The 24,938-nt window shown below is 56.5% G+C and overlaps 1 protein-coding gene and 1 long non-coding RNA gene across 6 annotated transcripts; one reads left to right on the top strand and one right to left on the bottom strand.

Moving 5' to 3' along the window:
* Positions 1-1,338: 1,338 nt before the first annotated feature.
* LOC105870653 (uncharacterized) lies at positions 1,339-7,157 on the bottom strand. Its single transcript, XR_012920975.1, has 4 exons — positions 7,035-7,157; positions 5,676-5,836; positions 2,681-2,748; positions 1,339-1,645 (listed from the first exon to the last, which is right to left on the bottom strand). It is a non-coding gene; the product is annotated as an uncharacterized LOC105870653 (long non-coding RNA).
* On the top strand, positions 6,914-24,666 carry ZMIZ2 (zinc finger MIZ-type containing 2). 5 transcript variants are annotated; one of them, XM_012763385.3, is made up of 19 exons: positions 6,914-6,984; positions 14,060-14,171; positions 14,295-14,409; positions 14,757-14,959; positions 15,171-15,354; positions 15,626-15,886; positions 16,134-16,313; positions 16,968-17,045; positions 17,256-17,424; positions 18,007-18,151; positions 18,230-18,440; positions 19,408-19,513; positions 19,780-19,937; positions 20,624-20,691; positions 21,093-21,161; positions 21,415-21,659; positions 22,245-22,414; positions 22,500-22,742; positions 23,518-24,666. In XM_012763385.3, exons 2-19 carry the CDS (start codon positions 14,122-14,124, stop codon positions 23,623-23,625), a joined length of 2,763 nt encoding a protein of 920 aa, XP_012618839.1. In that variant the 5' UTR covers positions 6,914-6,984; positions 14,060-14,121; the 3' UTR covers positions 23,626-24,666. The 5 variants fall into 5 exon arrangements, with proteins under 5 accessions (XP_012618839.1, XP_012618840.1, XP_075862377.1 ...); XM_012763386.2 differs by lacking the exon at positions 6,914-6,984 and adding an exon at positions 7,200-7,338; XM_076006262.1 differs by lacking the exons at positions 6,914-6,984; positions 16,968-17,045 and adding an exon at positions 7,200-7,338.
* Positions 24,667-24,938: the final 272 nt, after the last annotated feature.

The following is a 24,938-nucleotide window of genomic DNA, read 5'->3' as shown; positions in this document are numbered from 1 at the left end:
AAAAGTAGATTGTTGGTTTCCCGGGGATGGGGAAGAGGGAATAAGGAATGACTGTTAATAGGTATGGGATTTCTTTTGAGGGTGATGAAAATGCTCTAAAACTGATTGTGATGATATATGTAACATCTTTGAATTATATAATTTTATGAGTGAATTATAAGGAATGTGAATTATATCTCAATTAAGCTACTTTGTTAAGAACAAAAGAAAGCTGGCGAGGGCTGAGGCTGCAGCAATCGAGTGGTGAGGAGTGTCTGGATTTGGATCAGCAGTGAGCACAGGAGCACAGCAGCATCCTGGAGCAGGGAAGGGCACCAGGGTGGGCTAAGCCCATGGGCCCAGGTGCAGCTTGGCGGGGACCTGGGAAGGGTGCCTGTTGAAGTTCCCTCCCACTACTAGTAGGGTCTCGGTGGAGTCAGGAGGAAGGTCACCACAGAGAGTGAGCAAGGAGGTGGGGAATTGTGGTCTGTGTCCAGAAGCACAAGGTGCATTGATGGGGAAGGAATCAGTCCACAGTGACAACACCTGGAGCCCACCCGGGGTCAGCGGTCAGGAAGGTCAGTGAAAGCAGGCAGCAGGGTGAAGTGCCGTTCCCACACTGCCATGCGCTGCTGGTGTCTGCGTGTGCAGAGGGAGGGGTGAACAGGGCTTGGAAGCAGACACTTAGACAATAATACAAATGTTAAGTGAAAAACAAGCGACACAACTTCCACAGTACATCTCACCTCTGTCAGAGTGCCATGCATGCGTGTTACAGGCATTTTGGAGACCGAGCTCGTGTGGACACTGCCCCTTCTCTCCTCCCCTGCCCGCCTGCACCGACTGAGCCCATGGGCGCGTGCTTCTGGCCCCCAGAAGGACGGGGGCTGCAGACTGTTTCAGGAGCCCAGTGCCTAGAAGGGACTGATGGCAGCTGGGGGAGTGTTGGTGGAAATTCGTCCCTTCTGTGACCAGCCAGCAGGGTTTGGGACATAGCTGACTTCTGTCCTCACCTTAGCTGACTCCGGGTTCAGAGGTCTGAAGTGTCTGGAGATGATGCCTATGGCGTGGACACATCAGCTGGGGCCACAGCTAGGGGCCTGCTGGTCATAGACGATTGGGAGACAGAGGCAAAGGGAGGAGTGCAGAGGGACCCCCCAAAAGACCGTGCCTGTCAGGCCCATAGAACAGCCCCAGCAGCCCCCAGGAATGCTGGGGGCTGGGTGGAAGGGGCGGGGGGGGGGGGGAATGGTGCTGACCCAGTAGCACTTGTCCAAACCCCTGCAGTGGGGTCTAGGGCTGTTGGGATGTTACACATGGGATACCAAAAGAACATACACTAAAATACACTAGAAATAGTTTTTTCTGGAAGGTAGGATCAAAGTATATTTTATTTAATTCTATTTATTTATTTTTATTTTTATAATAAGTATGGGCCAGGCATAGTGGCTCACGTCTACAATAGTAGCACTTTGGGAGGCTGAGGCAGGAGGATCGCTTGAGCTCAGGAGTTTGAGCAAGAGTGAGATCCCGTCTGGTGGCGCATGCCTGTAGTCCCAGCTACTCAGGAGGCTGAGGCAGTAGGATTGCTTGAGCCCAGGAGTTAGAGGTTACAGTGAGCTATGATGACTCCACAGCACTCTAGCCTGGGCGACAGAGCAAGTCTCTGTCTCAAAACAAAACAAAAACAAGTATGCATTATTTTTGTGACAAATAAAAAAACCAATAAAAGCTATTTTTTAAAATTCTAATACCATTTGCCAAGTCTGGGAGAGGGCCAGAGTTGGGCCTGGGTAGAACCTAGGGCGGGGACTGGGCAAGGCCTGTGGTGGAGCCTCAGAGGAGCCTGGGGTCCCGGTGGACCAGTGAGGCTGTGACTGACTGAGCCCGGCCTGTGCAGTGCTCCCAGCCGGGAGCAGCAGCGCAGCCAGGCTTCCGGGCATCTGTGCTGGGAGGCGAGTGGGGAGGGAAGGGAGGCAACAGGAGGCCCGCTGGGAGCCACTGTGCTGGTCCCAGGTCGAGGTGGCAAGGTGGACAGGGACAGAGCAGTCTTCGTGCCACGTCTAGCTCACCTCTCCTGACCTCTGACCCTGCATGTTGGTGTGCACGTTAATCACCACCCCGCACCCCGTGTCCTGCTCTTTGCCCCTCCCCCTTCACTGCTCAGCATGGGACCAACTCAGAGGGAGACCCTGGGCCTGGGGAAACCAGCCAGCTGAGCAGCCAGATTCTCTCAGAACTTGAAGAAACGTGCAAAGATTGAGCCGTCAGCAAGAAGCAAAGGTGAGAGTTGAATGGGGCCATGAACTTGGCCAGCCAGGCCAGGCCTACAGGGGAGCAGCAGCTTCAGGAGGTGAAGTGTGGGAGCAGCGGAGAGAAAACAAACGGGAAGACAGGGAGGACGGCTTTTTCATAAGCAGATCAGAGAGGATCCCCAAGATATTTGCAACCAAAAGAACAAAACTATGCCCAGGGGACCCTGGTGTGAAGTGGCCATCCCCTCCCACTCCCACCCTGCTCTGCCACCTGCTTGCTGTCACCCTGCAGGGAAGGCCTCAGCACCTGCCTCTTTCCCCCCAAACCTCACCCATGGCCAAAGGGACCCTTGTGGGAAGGTGGCCTTGGTGACTCAGTTGCCCAGGGAGACCTGCAGGGAGAGTGGCCAGAGCCACCGCCTGCTCGGACCCTCCGTCTGCCTCACCTGCACAGTTGCCAGGTCTCCACCATGTGCTTTCAGACATCTCCCTCCTCTCTGCCCACAGCCCATTGCTGAAAAACAAAACTCCAACAAGTTTAGTTTAAACGCCAAATTGGCTTTTATCAGTGATCTATGAATCGGGCAGCATCTCACGGGGGATTCCGAAAAGGCACTCCAATGAGCAGAGGAGCTTGGCTCTGTAGGCAGAAAAGGGCTGAAGAAAGCAGAAACAGGGAACAAAAAGGATCATTTTAGAGCTACTTTCTTTTTCCCTTTGTTTTTTCCAGACACGGTCTCACGCTGTCGCCAGGCTGGAGTGCAGCGGCAAACCTCAGTAAAGTTACTTTCCTTATAGGGTTAAAACAGGGGACTTTCTTGTCATGCCATGCTTGTCATGCCAGCTCAGGAAAACTGGGACCCTTTTGATCGCCACTGTGAATCTCCTGTTTCTGGGAAAACCAGCCCTTTCAGAGTTCACTGGGACGTTGTGGCACCAGCGTGAGTGACTCCATTCTGCCTTGGTCTGGTCTGCTGGGCCCAGCGCAGGAGCTCAGTTCAAAATAGTGGCCTCCCCCCAACGGCATGTGACAGCCCCTGGCTGACAGCCTGCTCACTCTGCGTCTGACCACAGCGCCTGTCCTTGGCCCCTCAGTCCAGCGAGCCCCGACTGGCCTCTCGGACCCCTCGCCCTGCATCGCGGTGTGCTCATCCCACCTGCTTGATTTGGGGGTTGGCGGCTCCCCTCTGCCTACAGTGTAAGCCATCACACATCTATAAAACAGGCAGTCGTTAAGGATATTTTAAAGACTTAAATAATTTTTTCTGAATCCACAAATAATGCATAATTCGGTCCATTTCCTTCCTGTCATTTTTTATGCCTTTTAAAATACTTTTTTAGATTGTAGTGCCCCAGAGCATTCTATCTACACACACACTCTCTCTCTCTCTTTTTGTAGTTTTGGTTTAACTTTGTGAGGCTTAATTGCCAACCCATGACCCTCCACCTGGAAATACTTCCCTTTGACAATCTCCTAAGAGCAAGGGTGTTCTCCCATATCCCCAGTGTGGTTATTTACATCCATTCAACGTTATAATATTATCTAATCTCTAGACTATAATCAAATTTTCCCAATTGCCTCAACAATGCCTCCCCACCCAGTCTAGTTGTGGCATTTACTTCTCCTATGTTCCTTGTGTCCCTACTCTAGACACGTCCCAGGCCTGACAGGCTCTGGGCCGGTTCTGGAGACCAAGCTTCTGTCTGAGTTTGCCTGGTTGTTTTCTCATGACCAGATTCAGATTGAACATTCCCACCTGCAACTTCAACGCAGGGGATTCTAAGTCTTCTCTCTGAGTATCACATCAGCACACAGGATGTTGCCTGGTCACACTCTTGATGGTGTTGACTTTGGTCATTTGGTTAAGGTGGTGTCTGACCAATGCCATTATTATAGAAGTTCTTTTCTCCCTTGTAATGAATTAGAGGCTTGTGGAAAGAATGTATACTCCATACATGCTTCTTTAGAAATGAACGTGTTGGCATCATACAACTTTGTATCTTGTTTTCAATTTAGCAAATTGTGAATGTCTTCTCATACCATTAAATATTCTTAAAAAACACAATTTTGGGTGCTGTGTAGACTCCATCTTATGGGTGTGTTCTACTTAACTACCACCTGATTGAATTATTAGCTTAACATAAGCACCACAGCAGTGAGGATTTCTGTCTTTCTCACTGACATATTTCCAGCACTGAGAATGGCATGTCTGGTATATAATATGAGTTCAACAAAAATTTGTTGAATGAATGAATACAGCTCATGTCTAGTTTTTCAGTATCACAGATAATGTCACAACAAACATCCTTATAAATAAACCATTGAAGTATTTATTTTATAAGGATTACAGATGATGTTTATAAGAAAGGAAATGTTTATGTTGATAATGTGAAAAAATAAGAATGCAAAAATCATATGCATGGCATAATCTCTACTACATAAAGATATGCAGAGAGAACCATCTGGAAGAAAATAGAACAAATAATTAACAGAGACTATCTCTGAACATTCAGTGAAAGGTTTTAGTTTATTTTGAATATTTCTCTGTGTTTTCCACAAGTAGAATATGTTACTTAAATGCAGAGAAGCAGCAGCAACTGTTTCTTTTTAAAGTTAGCTTTGCAAATGGAGAATAGGTAAAACTATGCATGCTAAGCAGCCAGCCATAATAAAGAGGGATACTGGTTAAAAACCAAATTCAGATTTGGGCCACATTGACCTTTGGAGAGTGTCAACTTGCAGGAGCCTCAGGACGCTGTGCTAGGTTCACTACATTTAGGATATCAGGTTCCCTTCCTGGTGTCACATTTTAAAAGGGATATTGTCTAACTGGTGCCTGTCTTAAGGACAGTGGCCAGTTGGTATGGGGTCTGGAAATCATGTTACTGTTAACACTTAAGGAACTGGGCACATTGTTCTCTAAAAGATGACTAGTGGGGAATGACAAGTTTCTTCTAATATTTGAAGAGCTGTCAAATAGCGAAGTACGATTTCTTATTTTATGCCATTTTAGAGGGAAGGTTTCAGAAAGGCAGATTTTTCTAGTAAATAAAGAAGACTTTCCTAACAATTCATAAGGTAAAAAATGAAAAAATTCTCTAGAAAGGTGTGGACACCAGACAGCATCTCCCGGGGGTGTTGGGCAGGAATTGCTGAAGCAGGTTGGGGTGACAGAGCTGCCTGTACTGAGGACACCCAGGAACCTTGGAGTGGCCACTCCAGGCCTCCTCTGGGAACCTGCCTGCAACCCCGGCAAACACACAGCCTCTTCCGAGACAGAAGAAGGGTCAGTGTCCCCTGGGGCCCTCCACCTCCTTCATTCAGGTCTCTTCTTCAGGACCAGATCCCCAGAGAATTTTTCCCTCATTCCCATCACCCCCTATCCTCTGGTCTTGCTTTATTTTTCTTCTTATCACTATCCCTGATGGACACATTGTTACCTGTTGAGTCATTTCCTTTTGTTTGTCCCCTCTAGCATGCATGTTCCAAGGGCAAGGGGCCTCACTGTCCTGGTCCCTGGGCACAGACCAGTGTTCACAGAGCCCAGACAGTGACTGTCATGCCACAGGCCTGCTACAGTCACTCAATGAACTAATGATTCCTGAAAGAAACAGAACACAGAATTCAGGCGCAGCCTTCAGGGAAGAAATTTCAGCAATGTCAGAAATTGTGAAGTCTCCATCAACTGATGAATGGACAGGCTAAATGTAGTATATGCACACAATGGAATATTATCCAGCTGTAGAAAGGAAGGAAATTCTGACACAGCTACAACATGGGTGGACCTTGAGGGCATTATGCTAACTGAAATAAGGCCGTCACAAAGAGATAAATCCTGTATGATTCCACTTATATGAGGGCCCTAGAGTAGTCAGATTCATAGAGACATAAAGTGGAATGGTGGTTGGCAGGGGCTGGTGGGAGAGAAGAATGGGGAGTTCGTGTTTAACGGGTATGGAGTTTCAACTTGGGAAGATGACAATGTTCTGGAGCTGGATGTTGGTGATGGTTGCAAAACAATGTGCATGTACTTAATGCCACAGAACCGTACACTTGAAAAATGGTAAAGACGGTTGATTTTATGTGTATTTTACCACAATAAAAAAATTAGTCTCAGCTATTCGGGAGGCTGAGGTAGGAGGATTGCTTGGGCCCAGGAGTTTGAGGCCATAGTGAGCTATGATCATGCCACTGCACCCCACCCTAGGCGACACACAGGCTATTTCATCTGGCTAGAAGAGCTCGATAGTGACTTTAAGAGTTTTCAGGAGGCGGACCTACGGGATGCGAGAACTCAGTTTGTTAGGTTAAGTCTGGCTTTCCGTTTTAACGGGGGGGCCACCTGAGTACCTAAGGAGCCCCCTTCCCTAAGTGGCACCCTCAGTCTCAGCCTCCCTGCCGTGTCTGGCCCACCAGGCTGGGGCAAAGGACTCCCCAGGAGGCAGCGGCGACACCCAGCGGGGTCCGAGAGCGATGCAGCCGCGGACTGGACGGAGCGGGGGAGGGTAACTCCTCCGCCGGCCCCGCTCGAGCGTCCAGACCCTGCCACCTCCGCCAGGCCGCACACGGGCTCCGCGGCCCCAGCCCCCGCCGGCCTCCTCTCGGCCCCGCCCCGGCACCGTAGTCCCGCCTCTTCCCCGGCCCCGCCCCCGCCAGGCCCCGCCCACTCCGCCAGCTCCGTTCCGCCCCGCCCCGGCGGACAGCTAGCAGGAAGCGCGCGGTGGCTCCGCCGACGCCGCGTTCGGAAAGGTGTGGAGGGGCCAGGGGGCGCAGGTCGCGGTCAGGCCGCGTCTCCCGACCGTCCGGCTGCCTGCAGCCCCGGCTCCACCCCGCCGCTCTTGGAGGTGCAGGCCCGCGGCTCCCCCTGCCCCGAGCACCAGCTCGGGGCTCCGCTGCTCTGGCCTGGGAGGCGGGGCCGGCGGCGCGGCGTCATGCATATGCATGAGCGGCGCGGCGGCGGCTCCATTGTGCCCTCCGAGCGGGCGGCGGCGCGATGGCGCGGGCGGCCCCGGGGCAGCGGGCGGCGCGGAGGGCGGGCTGAGCGCATGGAGCGGCGCGGGTCGAAGGCCGCCGCGGCGAGGGGCCGGGCCGGGCCGGGCGGAGGTGAGCGGGGTCCTGGGAGGTGATGCCTGGCAACGCCGCCCGCGGGCAGGTGCGGGGCGGCGGGGGTGGGCAGGTGCGGGCTAGCAGGTGCGGGTGGGCAGGTGCGACCTGTCCTCTGGGGTGCCCCCATCCCGCTGCGGCGCCCACGGCGGGCTTTGCGGCCGAGCTGGGGCCGGGGGCTCTGCCGCCCACCTGCCGGCACCTGCCACGCGTGCGTCGTGGTCTCTGGCAGACACGGCCCCGTGGGTGTCGAGGTCTTCCCACCCCTCCCCTGAGCCTTTGTTGCGGGCTGACCGAGGGGTGTAAGCGGCCCTCGAGGTCCTCCTGAGCGGTGGAGGCTGGCCGGGCCTTTGCCCCCACCTGGAGGTTCCTCGTTCTGGGGCCAGGCGGTCTCACCTTCACCGTGCGCCCCTCCGCTCCCACTTACTTGCCCACCAGCAGGGTGATGTGGGGGCGCGTGGAAGCCATCACTGGCCCCGGGAGTTGCGTCGCTCCCGGGCTGGACGACATTGACCTGTTAGTCTCCAGCCGTGGGTTTGATGGGGATACCCCTTTCCAAACCAGACATAGCTGGTTTGGAAGCTCAGGCGTGGGGGTGCCTTGTCCTCCCCCGGGTGCCTTGTCTTCCCTGGTGCCCTGTCCCTCCACCCGGTGCCTTGTTTACCTCTCCACCTGCCCTGACACCAGCACCGCCACCCCTGTGCCCAGTGAGGACACTCTGCCTTGGACCCTCCCTGCTCAGCAATGCTCTGTCCATTCTTCCTCCCTGGGTACCCTCTTTCCAGTAGTTACAGAACATCCGTGGTGGTGTCTTTAAGTCATTTGTGTTATCATCACAGAGGATTTCACAGGGACACACACAGAACATGTGACTTGGTTTAAGACTGTGATGGATGTGGATAAAATAGACACAGACTCACACCAAGTCCTGAGCCTTAAGAGTGGAAACAGGACAAGCGAGGGAATTTTGACCCAGCTGTACTGACCTCGAGGCCCTTGTCATGCCGGGGGGTGGTTGCAGACTGGCAGTATGAATGATAAGAAGTAGGTGAGAGAATTGCAGATGTAGACTTCTAAAGGACAGGCCCAGTATTTGGGGAGCATCCTGATTATTGAGATTGATCTCCAAAGCCTGACAACATGAAGGTGGTCATGTGTTCTCAGTCCTAGGGCCTCACCAGATACCCATCTTATACACTGTAAACTGAGGCCAGGTTAGAGTTGTCCCTTCAGCTGAAATATGCCACCTCCAGGCCATGGCTTATTCCTGGACTTTTTTATGAACTCCAGCATCCTGACTTAGTCCCACACTTAGGCTGATCAGTGTTGCGGCCTCACAGGTAGAGTGGGCAAGGACTTAGCCATCTGTGCCTGTGAGCACCCCACCTTTTGGTACCAAGGATGCCACTCCTGCCCCACTCTGGAGCCATCACTTCTCTGAGACTCTGACCCCAACTTCCCTTGGGTTGGAACCTGACCCTCATCCTTGGAGACTGTGAGTCCTGATTTGTGACTTGTTGAGAAGGGTTGCCTCCTGTAGGGCTGCCCTGCTGGAGTCTGCCCCACTTGCTGGCCCTGCTCTTAGTGTCCAGGGAGACAGAGAAGTAGCAATGGTGTGAAGCTCAGGTTGACCAGCAGACTCGGGGGGTGCAACTGCTCTGGGACATCTGGGGAAGAGGTCTGGTTAGTAAGTTCTCTGTAGCTGTTTCTGGAGGAAGATATGAAATGACCCCCATAAAGTTGTGTGGCCTTCTAGACTGACCTCATGCCAGAGCTGCTCTGTAAAGGGGTCCTGGCGTCCAGGTAGAGTTGGGGTACAGGGAGAGCTCTAGGCAGTAAGCTCCCAGATGGGCATGGACCTTGCACAGTCCTAGGTCGGGGCCCCAGGTTTATTCCTAGCCCTGCCTCAGAGCCAGGAGGTGGGAGGAGGGTCTGTACACGTAGAATGCCTCCCTGTGATCAGGAGCGCAGGGTCAAGGATACTAGACCAGGGAAGTGGGAGCTGAGAGCCTTGCCCTCAGAAAGGAGACCAGAGCTTGGTAGGAAATCCCCTGTGTAGTGAGGAGCAAGCTCAGGGGAACTGGAAATGTTTGTGGTTTGTCCACAGCAGAGAGGCATCGGGGTGGAATTCCCCAGGCCCATGTGACAAAGGAGGCTGCTGTGGGCTCCCCACCCTCCTCCTGCCCTGTCTCCCTTCTCCCCACCTCTCTGCATTTCCTGCATCTGAAGCTCTCAAACTGTGGTCACTGGACCAGCAGCAGCATCTGCAAACTTGATACAAATGCAAGGCTTAGGCCCCAGCCCATCCGGCTGACTGGGGTTGGGGCTGGGCTGTCTGTTGTCACCAGCCCACTGGCTGATCTGATGCACGGAAGTTGGGGAGCTGCTGCCCTAGGTGACTTGAAATGAGGCAGTTCTGCATGGAGCACCGCCTGCCCTTCAAGTCCTCTGACCTGGGGGCTAGGGGTTTGACTGTCTGCCTTCCTGGTTCCCTTCCTTTGTTTCTTGGTACAGCAGAGTGGGCCAGGCCAACCCAGCCAGCCTTCTGGTGGGAAAAGACTGTCACGGCAGGTCTGAGGAGAGAGAGTGGGCTGTTCGTGATAGTTGTTTTGTAATTCAACTTTTTATTTTGAGCTAATTGGAGATTCCTATGCAATTGTAGGCAGTAACACAGAGAGGTCCCTTGTATCCTTTCCCCAGTTCCTCCAATGGTAACATCTTGCAATACTGTAGTAACAGCATCACACCCGGACACTGCATTGATACAGCCAAGAGGCTCCGTCCTGTTGCCTTCTCATCTTCACACCCACCTCCCTCCTGCCAAAATTGTAGAAATGGAGGAGAGATTAGTACTTTTCTCTCCTCTCCCCACATTTAAGCCCTGGCATCCACTAATCTGTTCTCCATTTCCCTAATTTTGGTATGTTAAGAATGCCGAATAGGCCAGGCGTGGTGGCTCACGCCTATAATCCTAGCACTCTGGGAGGCTGAGGCTGGAGGATCGCTCAAGGTCAGCAGTTTGAAACCAGCCTGAGCAAGAGCAAGACCCTGTCTCCACTATAAATAGAAAGAAATTAATTGGCCAACTAAAAATATATAGAAAAAATTAGCCAGGCATGGTGGCGCATGCCTGTAGTCCCAGTTACTCGGGAGGCTGAGGCAGAAGGATTGCTTGGGCCCAGGAGTTTGAGGTTGCTGTGAGCTAGGCTGACGCCACGGCACTCTACACCAGGCAAAGAGTGAGACTCTGTCTCAAAAAAAAAAAAAAAAAAAAGAATGCCAAATAAAGGGAATCATACTGCCTTTTAGGATTGGCTTTTTCCACTCAGCGTAATTCCCTGGAGATCCACCCAGGTTGTTGCATGTCTTAGTAGTTTGTTCCCTTTTATTGCATCCAGGCTATGGATGTACCACAGTTGGTTTAACGATTCATCCATTGAAGGACATCTGGGCTATTTCCATTCTTTGGCCTTTATGAATAAAGCAGCTATAAACATTCATGTACAGGTTTTTATGTGAACATAGTTTTCATTTCTCTGAGATAAATGCCCAACAGTGCAAATGTCGGGTGGTAGTATGGTAGCTGCATGCTAAATTCTATAAGAAATGGCCATACTGTTTTCCGGATGGCTGTGCATTTTGCATTCCCACCAGCAACATGTGAGAGATCCAGTTTCTCCTTGCCAGCATTTAGTGATGTCACTATTTTTAATTTTAGCCATTCTGATAGATGTGTAGTGATATCTCATTGTGGTTTTAATTTGCATTTCCCTCCTGACAAGTGATGCTGAACATCTTTTCATATGCTTATTTTCCATCTGTATATTCTCTTTGGTAAAGTGTCTCTTCATGGTTTTTGCTTATTTTCTAATTCAGTTTTTTTTTTTTTAATTTGTTCTAAATACTACTCCTTTGTTGGGTATGTGACTTGCAAATATTTCTCCTGGCCTATAGCTTATCTTTTCATCCTCTCAGCAGTGTCTTTCATAGAGGAAAAATTTTTAATTTTGATGAAGTCTGGTTTATCAACTTTTTTTTTTTTTAATGCATCATGTTTTTGATATCAAATCTAAGAACTCTTTGCCTGGGCCAAGTGAGGTGGGTCACACTTGTAATCCCAGTGCTGTGGGAGGATCATTTGAGGCCAGGAGGAAGGTTATGGTGAGCTACGGTCGCACCCCTGCACTCCACCCTGGGCAACGGAGGGGAGGGGGACCACCCTGTCTCTTTAAAAAAGTTTATGAAAATACATAGGAAAAAGATCTCTGGGATCTTGGCCAAACAAAGAGTTCTTTTTGTTTTTTTGTAGGTCACTGCATCCTCTAACTCCTGGTCTCAAGTGATCCTCCCACCTCAGCCTCCCAAGTATCTGAGAGTACAGGCACGTACCACCACTAAAAATTTTTTATAGTGATAGAGTCTCACTATGTTGCCCAGGCTGGTCTCAAACTCCTGGACTCAAGTGATCCTCCTGCTTAGGCTTCCCAAAGGGATTACAGGTGTGAGCCATCACACCCAGACTCCTAAACATTTCATAGTTTATAAACTCTATAAGCCATTTGGGGTACTTTCTATATAAAGTGTGAAGTTTAGGTGTGTTTTTTTTTTTCTTTTAGTAGCCTGCTGATGTACAGTTGTTCCAGTATCATTTGTCAGAAAGGCCGTCCTGCTGCTGAATTGCTTTTGCGTCCTTGTCAAGCATCAGTATTTGTGTGGGTCTGTTTCAGGTTCTCTCGTCCCTTCTCTTGGCCCACAGTCTGTCCCTCTGTCGATACCACACAGCTTTGATTATTGTATCTGTCTTCTACTTCCTGAAACCCATGCCTGGCTCCCTTAGACCTCACCTAGCAGGTCTGGGGAGGAATTTCTGGCTGCTGGCAGGTCCCCCTACCCACCAGCCCCAGAGTCAGGCAGTGGGACTGGGGTTGCCCGCATTCCCTTGCCCGGCTGGGCTGTCCTGGCTCCCAGGCCTGTCTCTGCCTAGAATCCAGGTGCCCCAAGCCATAAGCCCCTGCTTTTTCTGTCCTCTGCTTCTCAAACAGGACCTGTTCTGGGTGAGGAGACTAGACTAGCCTCCCCTGAGGGTGTGAGGAAGCCCAGACCTCCTCCCTCTCCCTCTTCCCTAATTGGTCCCCTCCCCTCCAAGTCCCCTGCTAAGTGGTGGGAAGGTCCAGTGGAAGAGCTCTGCCGCTCTCCTGCTTTGGGGCTCTGGGCATGGCAGAGCCCCCGTGTCTGTATTCGCAGAGGGGATGAGGCTGTTCCTACGTCACTGGGTGTTGCACTGTGGGTGAGGCTCCTGGTTGCACACAGGAATGTCAGCCTTGGGGTCAGGTGGGTGCTGGGGCTACCCTTGTGAGGGCTGGGGTGGCAGAATGGAAGCACCAGAGGTCAGCATGACTCAAGTGTTGTGTCTGTGTGTATGTCAGCCTTGCAGCCCCTAAGAGGCAGGGATGTCCAGAACAGGACATGCCCTGGCCTCCCCCGGCGACTCCTGAGAACCAGCTGAAACAGCCTCACACACCCACTGCTAGGCCTGTGCTGCAGCCAGTGTGCCTCTCTGCTGAGACCAGGCAGAGATGGGTGCTAAAGGTGGCTCTGGGGGTGTCAGGACCTAAGGCAATGCCAGTGGGCTCTGAGGGGACAGCCCAGGGGCAGGGCCCCAGGAGATGTCTGGGCCCACTTCCTTAAAGGGCTTGCTTATGGCAGTGTTGGAGGCTGTGGTCACTTCTATAGCTCATGAACTGAATGGAGAGATCAAACCCAGCACTGTGGGTGGGAGTCCGTGGTGTCGGCAGCTGGTCCCACAAGCACGCACCTGCAGCATTCTCTCCGGACCCACCACCCTCTGTTGCCCTGTCCTGGGTATTGAGTCCCCAGTGTCCACCCAGCCCCAGCTCGAAGAGTTGATTCAGTGCTCCCCTCCCTTTATAAACACTGGACAGGTCATGGTCCCTTGCCTTGTCTGTGGGTGTCCACCCTTCTCCTATTGTGCTGTGTGTGTGTGTGTCCTTGCCCTGTTGAGAATTAGCTGAGGGTGTCGCCATTGGGCCTGTGAGGGCAGGTCTGCTGCCTGGCTCCTATGCCCACGTCAGCCCCAGCAGCTCCTCCCTTGGTGGGGTCTAGGCCAGTTCTGCATTCTCCCTGATCTGGAGCCCTTCCACCCTGCGGGAAGGGCTGCCAGCAGGGCCTGTGGTGCTGCCCCTCATGCTGCTCCCCCAGGCCAGGCTGGAGCCTGGCAGGTCACCATGGACCTGCACTCCTCCTCTTGCTCTTCCTGGCCCCTGGCCTCCAGAGCCCCCTGCGCTCCTCCCCAGCTACCTGGACCAGACAGGGCAGGCAGGACCTCAAGCAGGGGGTTCCTCCCACCGGCCCTCTATCCTCCACCCTAGGACCTGCTGCCATGGGGCTACCAAGGTTCTCCCTGGCTTTCCGTGGACATCTGGGCCTTGGTGTGGGAGGCTGCGTGTGGAAAGTATTTGGGATCAGGAAGTCTGTTTCCAGGGTTGAGCCAGGGCCTCTGAACAGCAGGGCCCGGGTCAGAAAGGGTTCATGCCGGCTTCCGGACTGAGTCTGCAAGGGCAGCTGCCTCCGCTGCCTGGCCCTCCATCTGAGCCCAGTGGTCCCTTGCAGAGGAAGGGGTGGGTAGCGCTGGGCCACTGCACCCTGCTGAAAGGGGCTCCGGCTGCATCCCAGCTAACATCCTTTCCCTTCTGTCTGGCAGCCAGAGCAGCTGAGTCCCAGATAAGCACAGTCAGACCTGGCCTGTAGGCTGCTCTGTCGCCAATGAACTCCATGAACCCCATGAAACCTGCCCTGCCCCCCACACCACACGGGTGAGTGTGGACTCCTCCGCCTGTCCCCTCAGGCCCTGGGTGGGGTGGTGTTTCTGGAAGGTTCTGGGCTCTCGGGCACCTGTGGCCTCCTGACCTGGGCCTTACCAGCTTCTCTCCCTGTAGTGATGGTTCATTTGCATATGAGTCTGTGCCTTGGCAACAAAGTGCCACTCAGCCAGCTGGATCGCTGTCCGTGGTCACTACCGTGTGGGGAGTTGGCAACGCAACACAGAGCCAGGTGAGCCCCCATCTGGGCCCCACCCCCGAGCAGCCAGAGCCTTGGCAGCGCTTAGTACCTTCCTAGAGCTCAAGGGAGGCAAGGAGGCCAAGAGGTGAGGACAGGGAGGTGGAGGCATGAGGACAGGGCCTCCTGAGCCTCCCAAGTCCTGGGACACTGGTTCTTCGTCACCTGCTGTGGGACGCCCTTTTGTCTTCTCCCAGCCTCCGCAGATCACCCTGCCCTGACCTATGGGCAGCTGTGTCCCGCCCTTCCCACAGGGCTCCGCCGCCCTCCACACTTGCCAGGCTTCTTAGTTTCCATCATTTTAGAACTGCTTCCCTTTGATGATTCCTGCTTCCTCATAGGTTTTGGGGAACCCCATGGGCCCAGCAGGGAGCCCCTCTGGTGGCTCCATGATGCCTGGCGTGGCAGGTGGCAGCTCTGCCTTGACCTCCCCGCAGTGCCTGGGGCAGCAGGCATTTGCTGAAGGCGGCGCCAGCAAGGGCTACGTGCAGCAAGGCGTGTATGGCCGTGGGGGCTACCCCGGGGGCCCCGGCTTCACCACCGGGTAAGCAGGTTCCTTCCCCTGGCGGGCACCTCAGAGCCGTGACACGGACGATCTGGACGTTGCCTCTGTGCTTTCCGCTGGCTCCGACAGCTACAGTGGAGGGTCTAGGAAGAAGGGGCTCCTGCATGGGTGCTGCACGCCCCTGGGGTGAGCATGGTCCTAGCTCTCAGGAGCCCGTGCAGAGAGTGTGGCAGTTCTGTGTCTCCTGCAGGTATGCAGGCGGCCCAGGGGGCCTGGGCCTCCCCTCACACGCCACGAGACCCTCCACTGACTTCACGCAAGCAGCAGCCGCTGCTGCTGTGGCTGCTGCTGCGGCCACGGCCACGGCCACGGCCACGGCCACTGTGGCTGCCCTCCAGGAGAAGCAGAGCCAGGAGTTGAGCCAGTACGGAGCGGTGAGGCCACACCCCCTCCACCAGCTCCTCCCTCATAGCAGCCAGCATGTGGGGGACCGTGAGGGGGGACTCAGCGGGGCAGCGGGGGGCCAGGGACAAGCACAGAATGTGCCAGGGGCTCATGAGGCCGGTGAAAGAGAGGTGGAGGGAAGGAGAGAAGGTCTGTGGGGATAGGGCCCTGGTGACCACAGCGGTGGGTGGGCAGGGGACCCATCTTTTGGAGCCCTTTTGTGTGTGGCGTTTGGACCATTTTTCTTTTTTCTCTTCCCAGATGGGGGCCGGACAGTCCTTTAACAGCCAGTTTTTGCAGCATGGAGGTCCCCGAGGGCCCAGTGTCCCCCCTGGCATTAACCCCACTGGCATGGGAGGGGTGATGGGCCCCTCTGGCCTCTCCCCCATGGCCATGAACCCCACCCGGGCAGCAGGAATGACGCCCTTGTATGCAGGGCAGCGCCTGCCCCAGCACGGCTACCCTGGGCCTCCCCAGGCTCAGCCGCTGCCCCGACAGGGGGTCAAGAGAGCCTACTCCGAGGTAAGTGTCCAGGTCACCCTGCTTGGGGCCTTGAGTGCCAACTCCCCCTCAAGCACCCTTCAGAGCTGTGGTAAGAGGAGGCTTCTGCACGTGAGAGAGAACCACCTGTGCCTGACAGGGCCATAGCAGAGTTCCCAGGGGGACCAGGAAGTCCCCACCCCCACCCCCATGGCCCACAAGACACTGCTTTCTTCCTGGAGCTACTCCCCTGACGCCTGTCTCCCCTGGGCGTTTGCCTCTTCCTCAGGTGTATCCGGGGCAGCAGTACCTGCAAGGAGGCCAGTACGCACCCAGCACTGCCCAGTTTGCGCCCGGCCCTGGGCAGCCCCCTGCCCCCTCCCCCTCCTACCCCGGGCACAGGCTGCCCCTGCAGCAGGGCATGGGCCAGTCCCTGTCCGCGCCCGGCCCCGCGGGACTGCACTACAAGGTAGGGCTGGCTCCTCCAGGCCCTGTGTCGGGCCCCATGCCGAGTGCTTCAGGACGCAGGGGACCTTGAGGCAGTCCTGCCCTCAAGAGCAACAGGCTGGCTGGGGGGTGGGCTCCCAACCAGTGCAGGAGCTGCTCCTGGGGTGGCAGGCCCAGTTCCAAAAGAACCTCTGAGATTCGTGTATCTCAGTGGAGATTCCATGCAGGGAGCAGCAGGCAGGCACCTGAGACATCTGAATGTCCTTTATGGAAAAGGGTCCTCATTCCCTCTGCTCACTGCAGAGCAGCCCGGTGAGGGGACAGACCCTCACTGCCGGCCATGCACCCTGTCTGGGCGCAGGGGCACGGGGTGGCGTGTTCCTCGCTGGGAGCCTGGGCCGGGTGCTGCAGTGGAGGGAAGGAGGGGGATGGTTGAGTGCGCCTGTGTCTTTTCAGCTCCTCCCACGTGTGGGGCCCCTTCTTTCTCTGTAGTGGTGATTTTTTTCCATTACGAAGTCATTAATGTTCCTTGTTGATTATTTGGAAAATACGAGAGTGTGTTAAGAAGAACATAAAGACCAGCACCCCTGTGTGGGTGACCTTCTAGGGTCAGGTCCAGGGGGCCCAGCTGGGGGCAGGCTGGAGCCCCAGGCGCATGCGGTTTTCTCTCCCGCAGCCCACAGAGCAGTTCAACGGGCAGGGCGCCAGCTTCAACGGGGGCAGCATCAGCTACGGCCAGCCCAGCCTGAGTGGGGTAGGGGCCCGGATGGGCCGGGAGGCTCATGGGTGGGCACGTGGAGAGAGGGTGCCCAGGCAGGAGGAAGTGTGGGTGCCCAGCCAGGCACCCTTGTGGCTGCCTCCTACCTACCTCCGTTCTTGTGGTTCCCAGTGGGTGCTCTGTGAGCAGACTCCACCCCACCCACCCCACCATTCCACCTTGACTATTTGTGCTTAACCCCTACAGCCGGCCCGTTCCATCCCGGGCTACCCCAGTTCTCCTCTGCCGGGAAACCCCACGCCACCTATGACCCCCAGCAGCAGTGTCCCCTACATGTCCCCAAGCCAGGAGGTCAAGTCTCCCTTCCTGCCCGACCTCAAGCCCAGCCTCAGCTCCTTGCACCCGTCACCCTCCGGTGAGTCCGCCCACTCTCGGGACAACAGTGGCGACAAGGCCAGGTGGGCATGGGGAATCCTGGGACTCCAGCAAGTCCTGCAGGAAGCTTGGGGGAAAGGGGGCAGCTGCCAGATTCCTAAGAAAAGGCAAAGATTCCATCTTAAAGACAAATCATTTCGTTCCAGACCTTTTTTATTTTCTATTTGTGGCCTTCTTTGCAAATATGTTGGAGGCTGTGGATCTTCTCTCCAGAAAAATGCCCATGCGCACACCTTGGCCTCCCAGTCTCTCCGAAAGCACTGGGAACACCTTCTGTCTGGGTTGGGGCATGTTCCCCTGTCATAGTTTAGGGGACACTCATCCTGGAGGCCGAGGCAGATAGAACGTTGGGAGCACTGGTTCAGGGCCTCAGGAGAGATGCTGCCCATGGCCTCAGCCGCAGGCACCTTGCAGGCCTGCCAAGCAGTGCCCAGCGGGAGGGGCTCCCTGTGCCAGGGACCCTGCATCAAGGCCAGCTGGGGGCAGCCACCCTCCTCCAGTGGCCATGCGACCTTCCGGCTGGGGCAGCCCAGCTCACGACCGGCTTGGGCTCTGCTCCCAGGAAGTGGCCCTTGCGATGAGCTGCGGCTGACCTTCCCCGTGCGGGACGGGGTGGTCCTGGAGCCCTTCCGCCTGCAGCACAACCTGGCTGTGAGCAACCACGTCTTCCAGCTCCGAGACTCCGTCTACAAGACCCTGATGCTGAGGTGAGCCCCCGGCCCCCTCCGGCCCCTGCGTGGCCGCCGTGCCGCCTCCCACACCCTCAGTGCCATCTCCCCGAGCAGGCCCGACCTGGAGCTGCAGTTCAAGTGCTACCACCACGAGGACCGGCAGATGAACACCAACTGGCCGGCCTCGGTGCAGGTCAGCGTCAACGCCACGCCTCTCACCATCGAGCGCGGCGACAACAAGACCTCACACAAGCCTCTCTACCTGAAGCACGTGTGCCAGCCGGGCCGCAACACCATCCAGATCACCGTCACCGCCTGCTGCTGCGTGCGTGCCCCCTGCGAGGCTGTGGGCGGGGTGGGGCCCTGTAAGCAAGGGTGGGCAGGGTGGGCCCAGGTGCCTCGCCCTCAGACCCTGCCACTGTGTGCTGCACTGCTGTCTCAGTACCTGGTGCCCCCTGTGCTGGGGGCAGGGCAGGACTGGGCTTTGTCCTTTAAGAAAGGTGATTCTCCTCATTGCCCCCTTGTAGTTTGCATTTTAATCTGTAATCTGTTGTCCTTGCCCTTTAAGAAAAGGGATCCAGTTAAATACACCCCAGCTGTTTTCCAGTTAGAACAAATTTACTAGATTTGGTGCTCACATTAATTATGTAAGAGCAGCCAAGCCGTGCTGAAAGCTCGCAGAGTTCTGAGTCCCCAGTGGACCAGGCATCACCCGGTTCTAGGAAGCGTCGGGATCGCAGGCAGGCCCTGGCTGGAAGGAAAAGAAACCGCTCATGAGTCCTGCTAGTCAGCCTGGAGTGAGGGCCCTGGAGACAGCTCAGATCCCACGCTCGGTGGGCGTGGGTGGTTTGAAGCCAGACCCACCGTCAGGGCAGTGGGTGTGGAAGCAGGGCACATTCAAGGGGACTTCAGGTGATTGTGTTTTGACGGAGAGGTGGGGACTGGGCAAGGGCTGAGCAGCAAGCGCAGGGTGTGCAGCGCAGCTGCAGAGGCGGCTGCGAGTGGGTGGGAGCATATGGCCACCGAGGCCAGGCTCACCTAGGCTCCTGGGGAGAGGCAGCAGGTGTCCTACCTGGGTGTCGGTGCTCAGAGGACAGGACCCAGCTACTGAGGAGTGTGGCTGGCCTGGCCCAAGTCCACCAGCCCACCCTCCCCACCCTGATTCTCAACCCCTCAGCCTTCCCCCACCCTCTGCCCTCCTCTCCCCCCAGCACCCCTTGACCACACACACCCCTTCCCCGCCAGTGTTCCCCCACCTGCATCCCCCATGACATCCTGCCGTTTTGTTGCAGTCCCACCTCTTCGTGCTGCAGTTAGTGCACCGCCCGTCCGTCCGCTCGGTGCTGCAGGGCCTCCTCAAGAAGCGCCTCCTGCCGGCCGAGCACTGCATCACCAAGAGTGAGTGGCCCCCACCCCTCAGCCGCCCACAGCCCGCCCACAGCTCTGCCGGGGCCACACCCACGCTGAACGCCGCTCCGTGGGGGCACCTCCCCATGTCACACGAGGACATCTGCTCCTGCAGGTGGCTCCGCGGTGGGGGCAGGGGTTAGCTCCAGGTGACCCCTCGGAGCTGTGGATCGAGCAGGTCCCTGGCTGGCCTTCCCATTCACAGCCTCCCCATCTTGGGGACCCTTTACTCAAGTCCTTTCCCTTGTTGATGTTAGTAAAGCGGAACTTCAGCAGTGGCACCATCCCTGGCACCCCTGGGCCCAACGGAGAGGACGGGGTGGAGCAGACTGCTATCAAGGTGTCCCTGAAGTGCCCCATCACCTTCCGCAGGATCCAGCTCCCTGCCCGTGGTCATGACTGTCGCCACATACAGGTGTGCTGTTACTGCAGAGCTTTGCCCAGATTTGCTGCCGTTAAAGTATTTTGAGCTGATACATGAGCCTCATCCTCTGGGGCAGGCTTGGATTCTGAGTGCCTCGGCTGTCAGGGTGCAGGACAGGCCTGCCAAGGGGGCAGGCGAACCCAGTTCCCCTGAGACTGGGCTCTTTATTCTTCTAAATATAATCACCATTTTCCCTAACTGCTGCATTCATGGGATTCCAGTTTTAAAAGTCATAAGGTGCAGGGTGTAGTCGTCTCTCTGCCCTATCCCTAAGGGTGGCCACTGTGAGTTTCTGTCTTTGCAGAAATACTCTGTGTGAGTAAGTGGACGCAAAGCTCTCTGCCTCTGGTTACCTAGTGGTGGCTGCTGTACAAACTACTGTGCGCTGTAGTTTTTTCTTTTAATGGCATGACCTGGAACTGGTTCCCCATCAGCACAGCTGCCCAGTTCTGGCTTTGGCCATGTGGCATTCCAGCCCCGGTGAGGGCTGCGTGGGCCTGTCCAATCTTGATCCGTTAGAATGATGCTGCAGTGAAAACCTGGCACATGAGGCATCTTAAATCCCCTAAACGCCTTAAATGCATACATGAGACACTCGTTCCTGGCAACGGATCACAGGGCGGCCAGATCTTCCCGCCTGCCCCACCGTGAGAAACGGTCTCTGTGTGTCTCTGCAGTGCTTCGACCTGGAGTCGTACCTACAGCTCAACTGTGAGCGGGGGACCTGGCGGTGCCCAGTGTGCAAGTGAGTCTCGGCGGGCGGTGGGAGATGGGGAGGGCCCCAGGCTTCTTCAGAGGCTTCTGGGTGAGACCTGTAAGAGTGTCACGAAATACACACGCCTGGTAGGAGAGGTCAGGGCACAGACTGGGATGGTGTGGAGGGCAGAGACCTCATCCAGGTGGCCTTACATAGGGTCACCTTGTACTGTCACCTGGTGCAAGGTCACCTCACCCAGGATCATCTTATACGATCTCCTCGTGCTGAGTCACCTCACACACAGGGTCATCTTGCACTGTTGCCTCATGCAGGGTTGCCTTGTGCAGGGTCACCTCAAGTAGGTGACGATGGGGCTGAGAAATGCCGGGCTGGTGCCCAGCATGAGGTTGGGCAGGGCCCCCGAGCTGTGTCCCTCTATTTTCCTACAGCAAAACAGCATTGCTGGAGGGGCTGGAGGTCGACCAGTACATGCTGGGCATCCTGATTTACATTCAGAAGTAAGTGTCCTCCTCCTGTCACCCATCATGCGTGGTCCCCAGAGGACAGCCCAAGGACAGGGTGGGGGATGCCCCTCTGGAGTGACACCTTCAAGCCTCTGTCTACCGCGGAGTGGGCTCGATTCCAGGCCAGAGATGCATCGTGTCCTACCCAAGCGTCGGTGCCAGGCAGGGAAGGTCCTGGGTGGCAGCGAGCGTTTGTGTGGGGCAGGCAGCTGGGCAGGAGGTGACCAGCGCCCCATGTCCCTGCCAGCTCCGACTACGAGGAGATCACCATCGACCCCACGTGCAGCTGGAAGCCGGTGCCCGTGAAGCCCGACATGCACATCAAGGAGGAGCCAGACGGGCCGGTGCTGAAGCGCTGCCGCACCGTGAGCCCTGCCCACGTGCTCATGCCCAGCGTGATGGAGATGATCGCCGCCCTGGGCCCCAGCGCAGCCCCCTTTGCCCCCCTGCAACCCCCCTCAGCCCCTGCCCCCAGCGACTACCCCGGCCAGGGTGAGTACAGCAGGCCCAGCCTGGGACCTCAGATGACTCTGGGCAAGTGACTCGTCTTCTCCAGACCAGTCTCCTCGCCTGAGAGAGTCACTGTGAGGCCACATGTGCCTGTTTTGTAAATGTTTCCAACCAAGGTACCCTGTGGGAACCTGTCCTCCTGCTCGTCCAGCCCTCGGGACGTGGTGGTGAGGGCACAGGCTTGACCGTGGCTCCAGGAGACAGGCAGCGGGGCCTGCACTTCCTGCCCCCAGTTTGAAGGGGCTCTTGGCTGGGGCACCTCCACAGACGGGTCCTGCCTGGGGCCCCCGTCTGGGACCCAGCCCACACGCATGGCACATTTGGTTGTGGCAGGTCCTATTCCTGTAACTCCCGAGGCCTTCACTCCTAGCAGTGTTCCAAGGCCAGTTCCCCCTGGCAGCAGCGAGAGGAAATGTCCCTTTTCAAGTAGCAACTTCCACAAAACCGGCTGCTGTTTGTGAGTGAGCGCTGCCAGTCCTGCCCGCACTGCAGCCAGGCCCCTCCTGGCACCTCTGCCAACGCCAGCCTTGCCCAGCCCTCACCCAGGACCTCACTCTCCTCTTGCAGGTTCCAGCTTCCTGGGACCTGGGACCTTCCCCGAGTCTTTCCCACCCACCACGCCCAGCACCCCAACCCTTGCTGAGTTCACCCCGGGGCCGCCCCCCATCTCCTACCAGGCCGACATTCCCAGCAGCCTCCTGACTCCAGAGAAGTCTGCTCCTTGCCTCCCGGGCCAGGTCAGTGCTGTGCTGAGGGGCCACGGGGGCCTGTCTCCCCAGAGGAGGCCCTGGGGCTGTTAAATAAGTTCTTCTCTGTCCTCAGATGGCACCAGCTGGTCACCTGGACCCTGCCCACAATCCTGGGACGCCGGGGCTGCACCCCTCTAACCTTGGGGCTCCTCCAGGTCCCCAACTGCACCATCCAAACCCTCCCCCAGCATCCCGGCAGCCCCTGGGCCAAGCAAGCTTGGGGCCCACCGGCGAGCTGGCCTTCAGTCCTGCCACGGGCGTGATGGGGCCCCCCAGCATGTCTGGGGCAGGGGAGGCCCCAGAACCAGCTCTGGACGTGAGTACCAGGCCCTGAGCTGGGGAGTGCATGGGAGCCAGGGCTGGAGGTGGCGTGTCCATTGTCCCCAGGGTCCATGAGTTTTGTAGAAGGGAGGACAGTGACCCCTCAGGGAGAGCCACTCTTTGGTTCACAAATTAAGTACCTGGAGTAGCTGTGAGGGTGGGGGGCAAGGTACCACGTGTGTGGGTGTGAGTGGCCTGGCCCCGGGGGCTGCATGCCGTGGCAGGCCTGAGTGGAGTCCTCAGAAAAGACCGGGCTGGAGGCTGACAGCACAGTCCCTAGAGTCTGATCTGACCTGTCCATTTGTTCAGCAGCTCTGTGTCTTGACTCACAGGTGGTGTGGGAGTCCAGACTCAGAGCATGAAAGACAGAGTGACTGTCCCTGGACTATAATAGAAACTCATTGAAGTTCAACATGGAAAAAATTAGAAAGAGCAGCTCAAAGCAGAGAATCCTAGGGGCTTGGAATTCTACCACCTGCATTCACCTGGGGAATCATGTTGGGGATCCCCTTGCAGGCTTGTGCACCCCCAAGTGCACAGAGCAGCTGGGCCACCCCAGGCGGGCACCCTGTTTCCTGGTGGTGTCGCACAGCATGTCGTGAGCTATTCCTGGTCCCAGGGCAGCCTTCTGCAGGGAGATCCCAGGCAGCAGCATGCTCTCAGCCTGGGCGGTGGTAGGGGCTGCTCAGCATCCCCACTGGGCCTGGGGACAGAGCCAGAATGCACTGCGGTGGCAGGATGGCCACTAATGGAGTCTGCTTTGTCCTCAGCTGCTCCCAGAACTGACCAACCCCGACGAGCTACTGTCCTACCTGGGCCCGCCCGACCTCCCCACAAACAGCAATGACGACCTGCTCTCTCTCTTTGAGAACAACTGATCCTGTGTTAACCCCTGGCCTGACGGGGACACACTCACAGATGTCACCACAGCCCTGCCCCTCACGCCCAGCTCCATGGGACACCTGGTGGTCCTCCCCAAATCTGCCCCACAACATGCCCCTGGAGCCAGCCCTGCCCTGAAACCAGAAGCAGCCTGTGCTTGGGGGGCCGGGCGGCAGGGCCGTGGCCCTCACCACCCTCCTCCCACCAGGCTCACTGCCACAGAACAGTTTCTGCTGGGCTGCCCCTGCCCAGCCCTGTCCCGCTGCGTCCACACACACCTCACAGCCCGTCTCACGGCGTTGCACCTCGTTCCTCCATCCCTGCCTGCTCCCGCCTAGCCTGCATCTTGTCCAGCGTTGACCCTTCTGTTTCATCTCCTCCTTGACCAGACAGAGCCAGCCACGTGGCGAGGCTGGCTCTGTCCCTTGGGCCCGCAGCACCGGCAGCATCTGCGTCCGGCAGCCCAGCTCTTGGAACCGCGCTGGACACCAGCCTTCTGGGGCCTGGAGCTCTCTGGCAGCCCTGCCTCGCGGCATCGGTTCCACTCCCCACTCTGCGCTCCGGGCAGCTGCGGGGCGGGGAGCTATAAAGCACAACAATGTACATAGTGTAGAAACACTAACAGCTGGAAAGGAGGGGAAGCTATTTAAGTCAGCATGTTCCTGTACAGCCCTGGGCTTCCCTGTGTGTTCTGCTCCTTCCCGCCGCCTATAGACCGCCCAGGGAGGGGCCTCCCATGGGGAGGGACAGCAGGGTTCGGCCCATCGGGGATGGGTGGGCTCTCAGACTCAGCTCTGTGTCAGAACTCCAGCAGCTGCTCTCCCAAGTTCCCCTTTGCCGTGAAAGTGAAGAATTAGTACAGCTGTGTTTTTAAAGCCACCTCTCGTCTCCACCCTGCGGGCGCACCCGGGTGGGGCAGGAGAAAGCCACTGCATCTGTTGGCTCAGGGCCCAGCCCGAGCGAGCAGGGTGCCCGGGCCCGTCGTCGTGTCTCCTGTCTGTGCTGAGGTCTATTAAAGGACTCCCTCTTGGTGGGCCTGGCTGAGTCCCTCGTTTGTGCCACTGGGGGCTGTGGTCTGCCCCAAGAGCCAGCAACCTGTCTGGAGGTTGAGCCTCTGTGCCCACAAGCCTGTGTTGGCCCTGGGGACTAGCGTGACCTTTGGGTGGCTCTCAGGCCCCAGGTCAAGCTCTGGATGTTCCAAGCCAAGGTTCAGCTATTCCTGCCCCATGGTAAATTTCCCTTTCCCTGGAATTTTCCAACTTGGCTTCAACTGGAGAGCTGTGTTTTGTGAAGTGTCCCAGGCTTGCCC

The sequence above is a fragment of the Microcebus murinus genome, chromosome 9, assembly GCF_040939455.1.
Source record: "Microcebus murinus isolate Inina chromosome 9, M.murinus_Inina_mat1.0, whole genome shotgun sequence".
In the NCBI taxonomy this organism is placed as follows: Eukaryota; Metazoa; Chordata; class Mammalia; order Primates; family Cheirogaleidae; genus Microcebus; species Microcebus murinus.
Note: the sequence above shows the minus strand (reverse complement) of the source record. Positions and strands in the feature narration are given on the sequence as shown.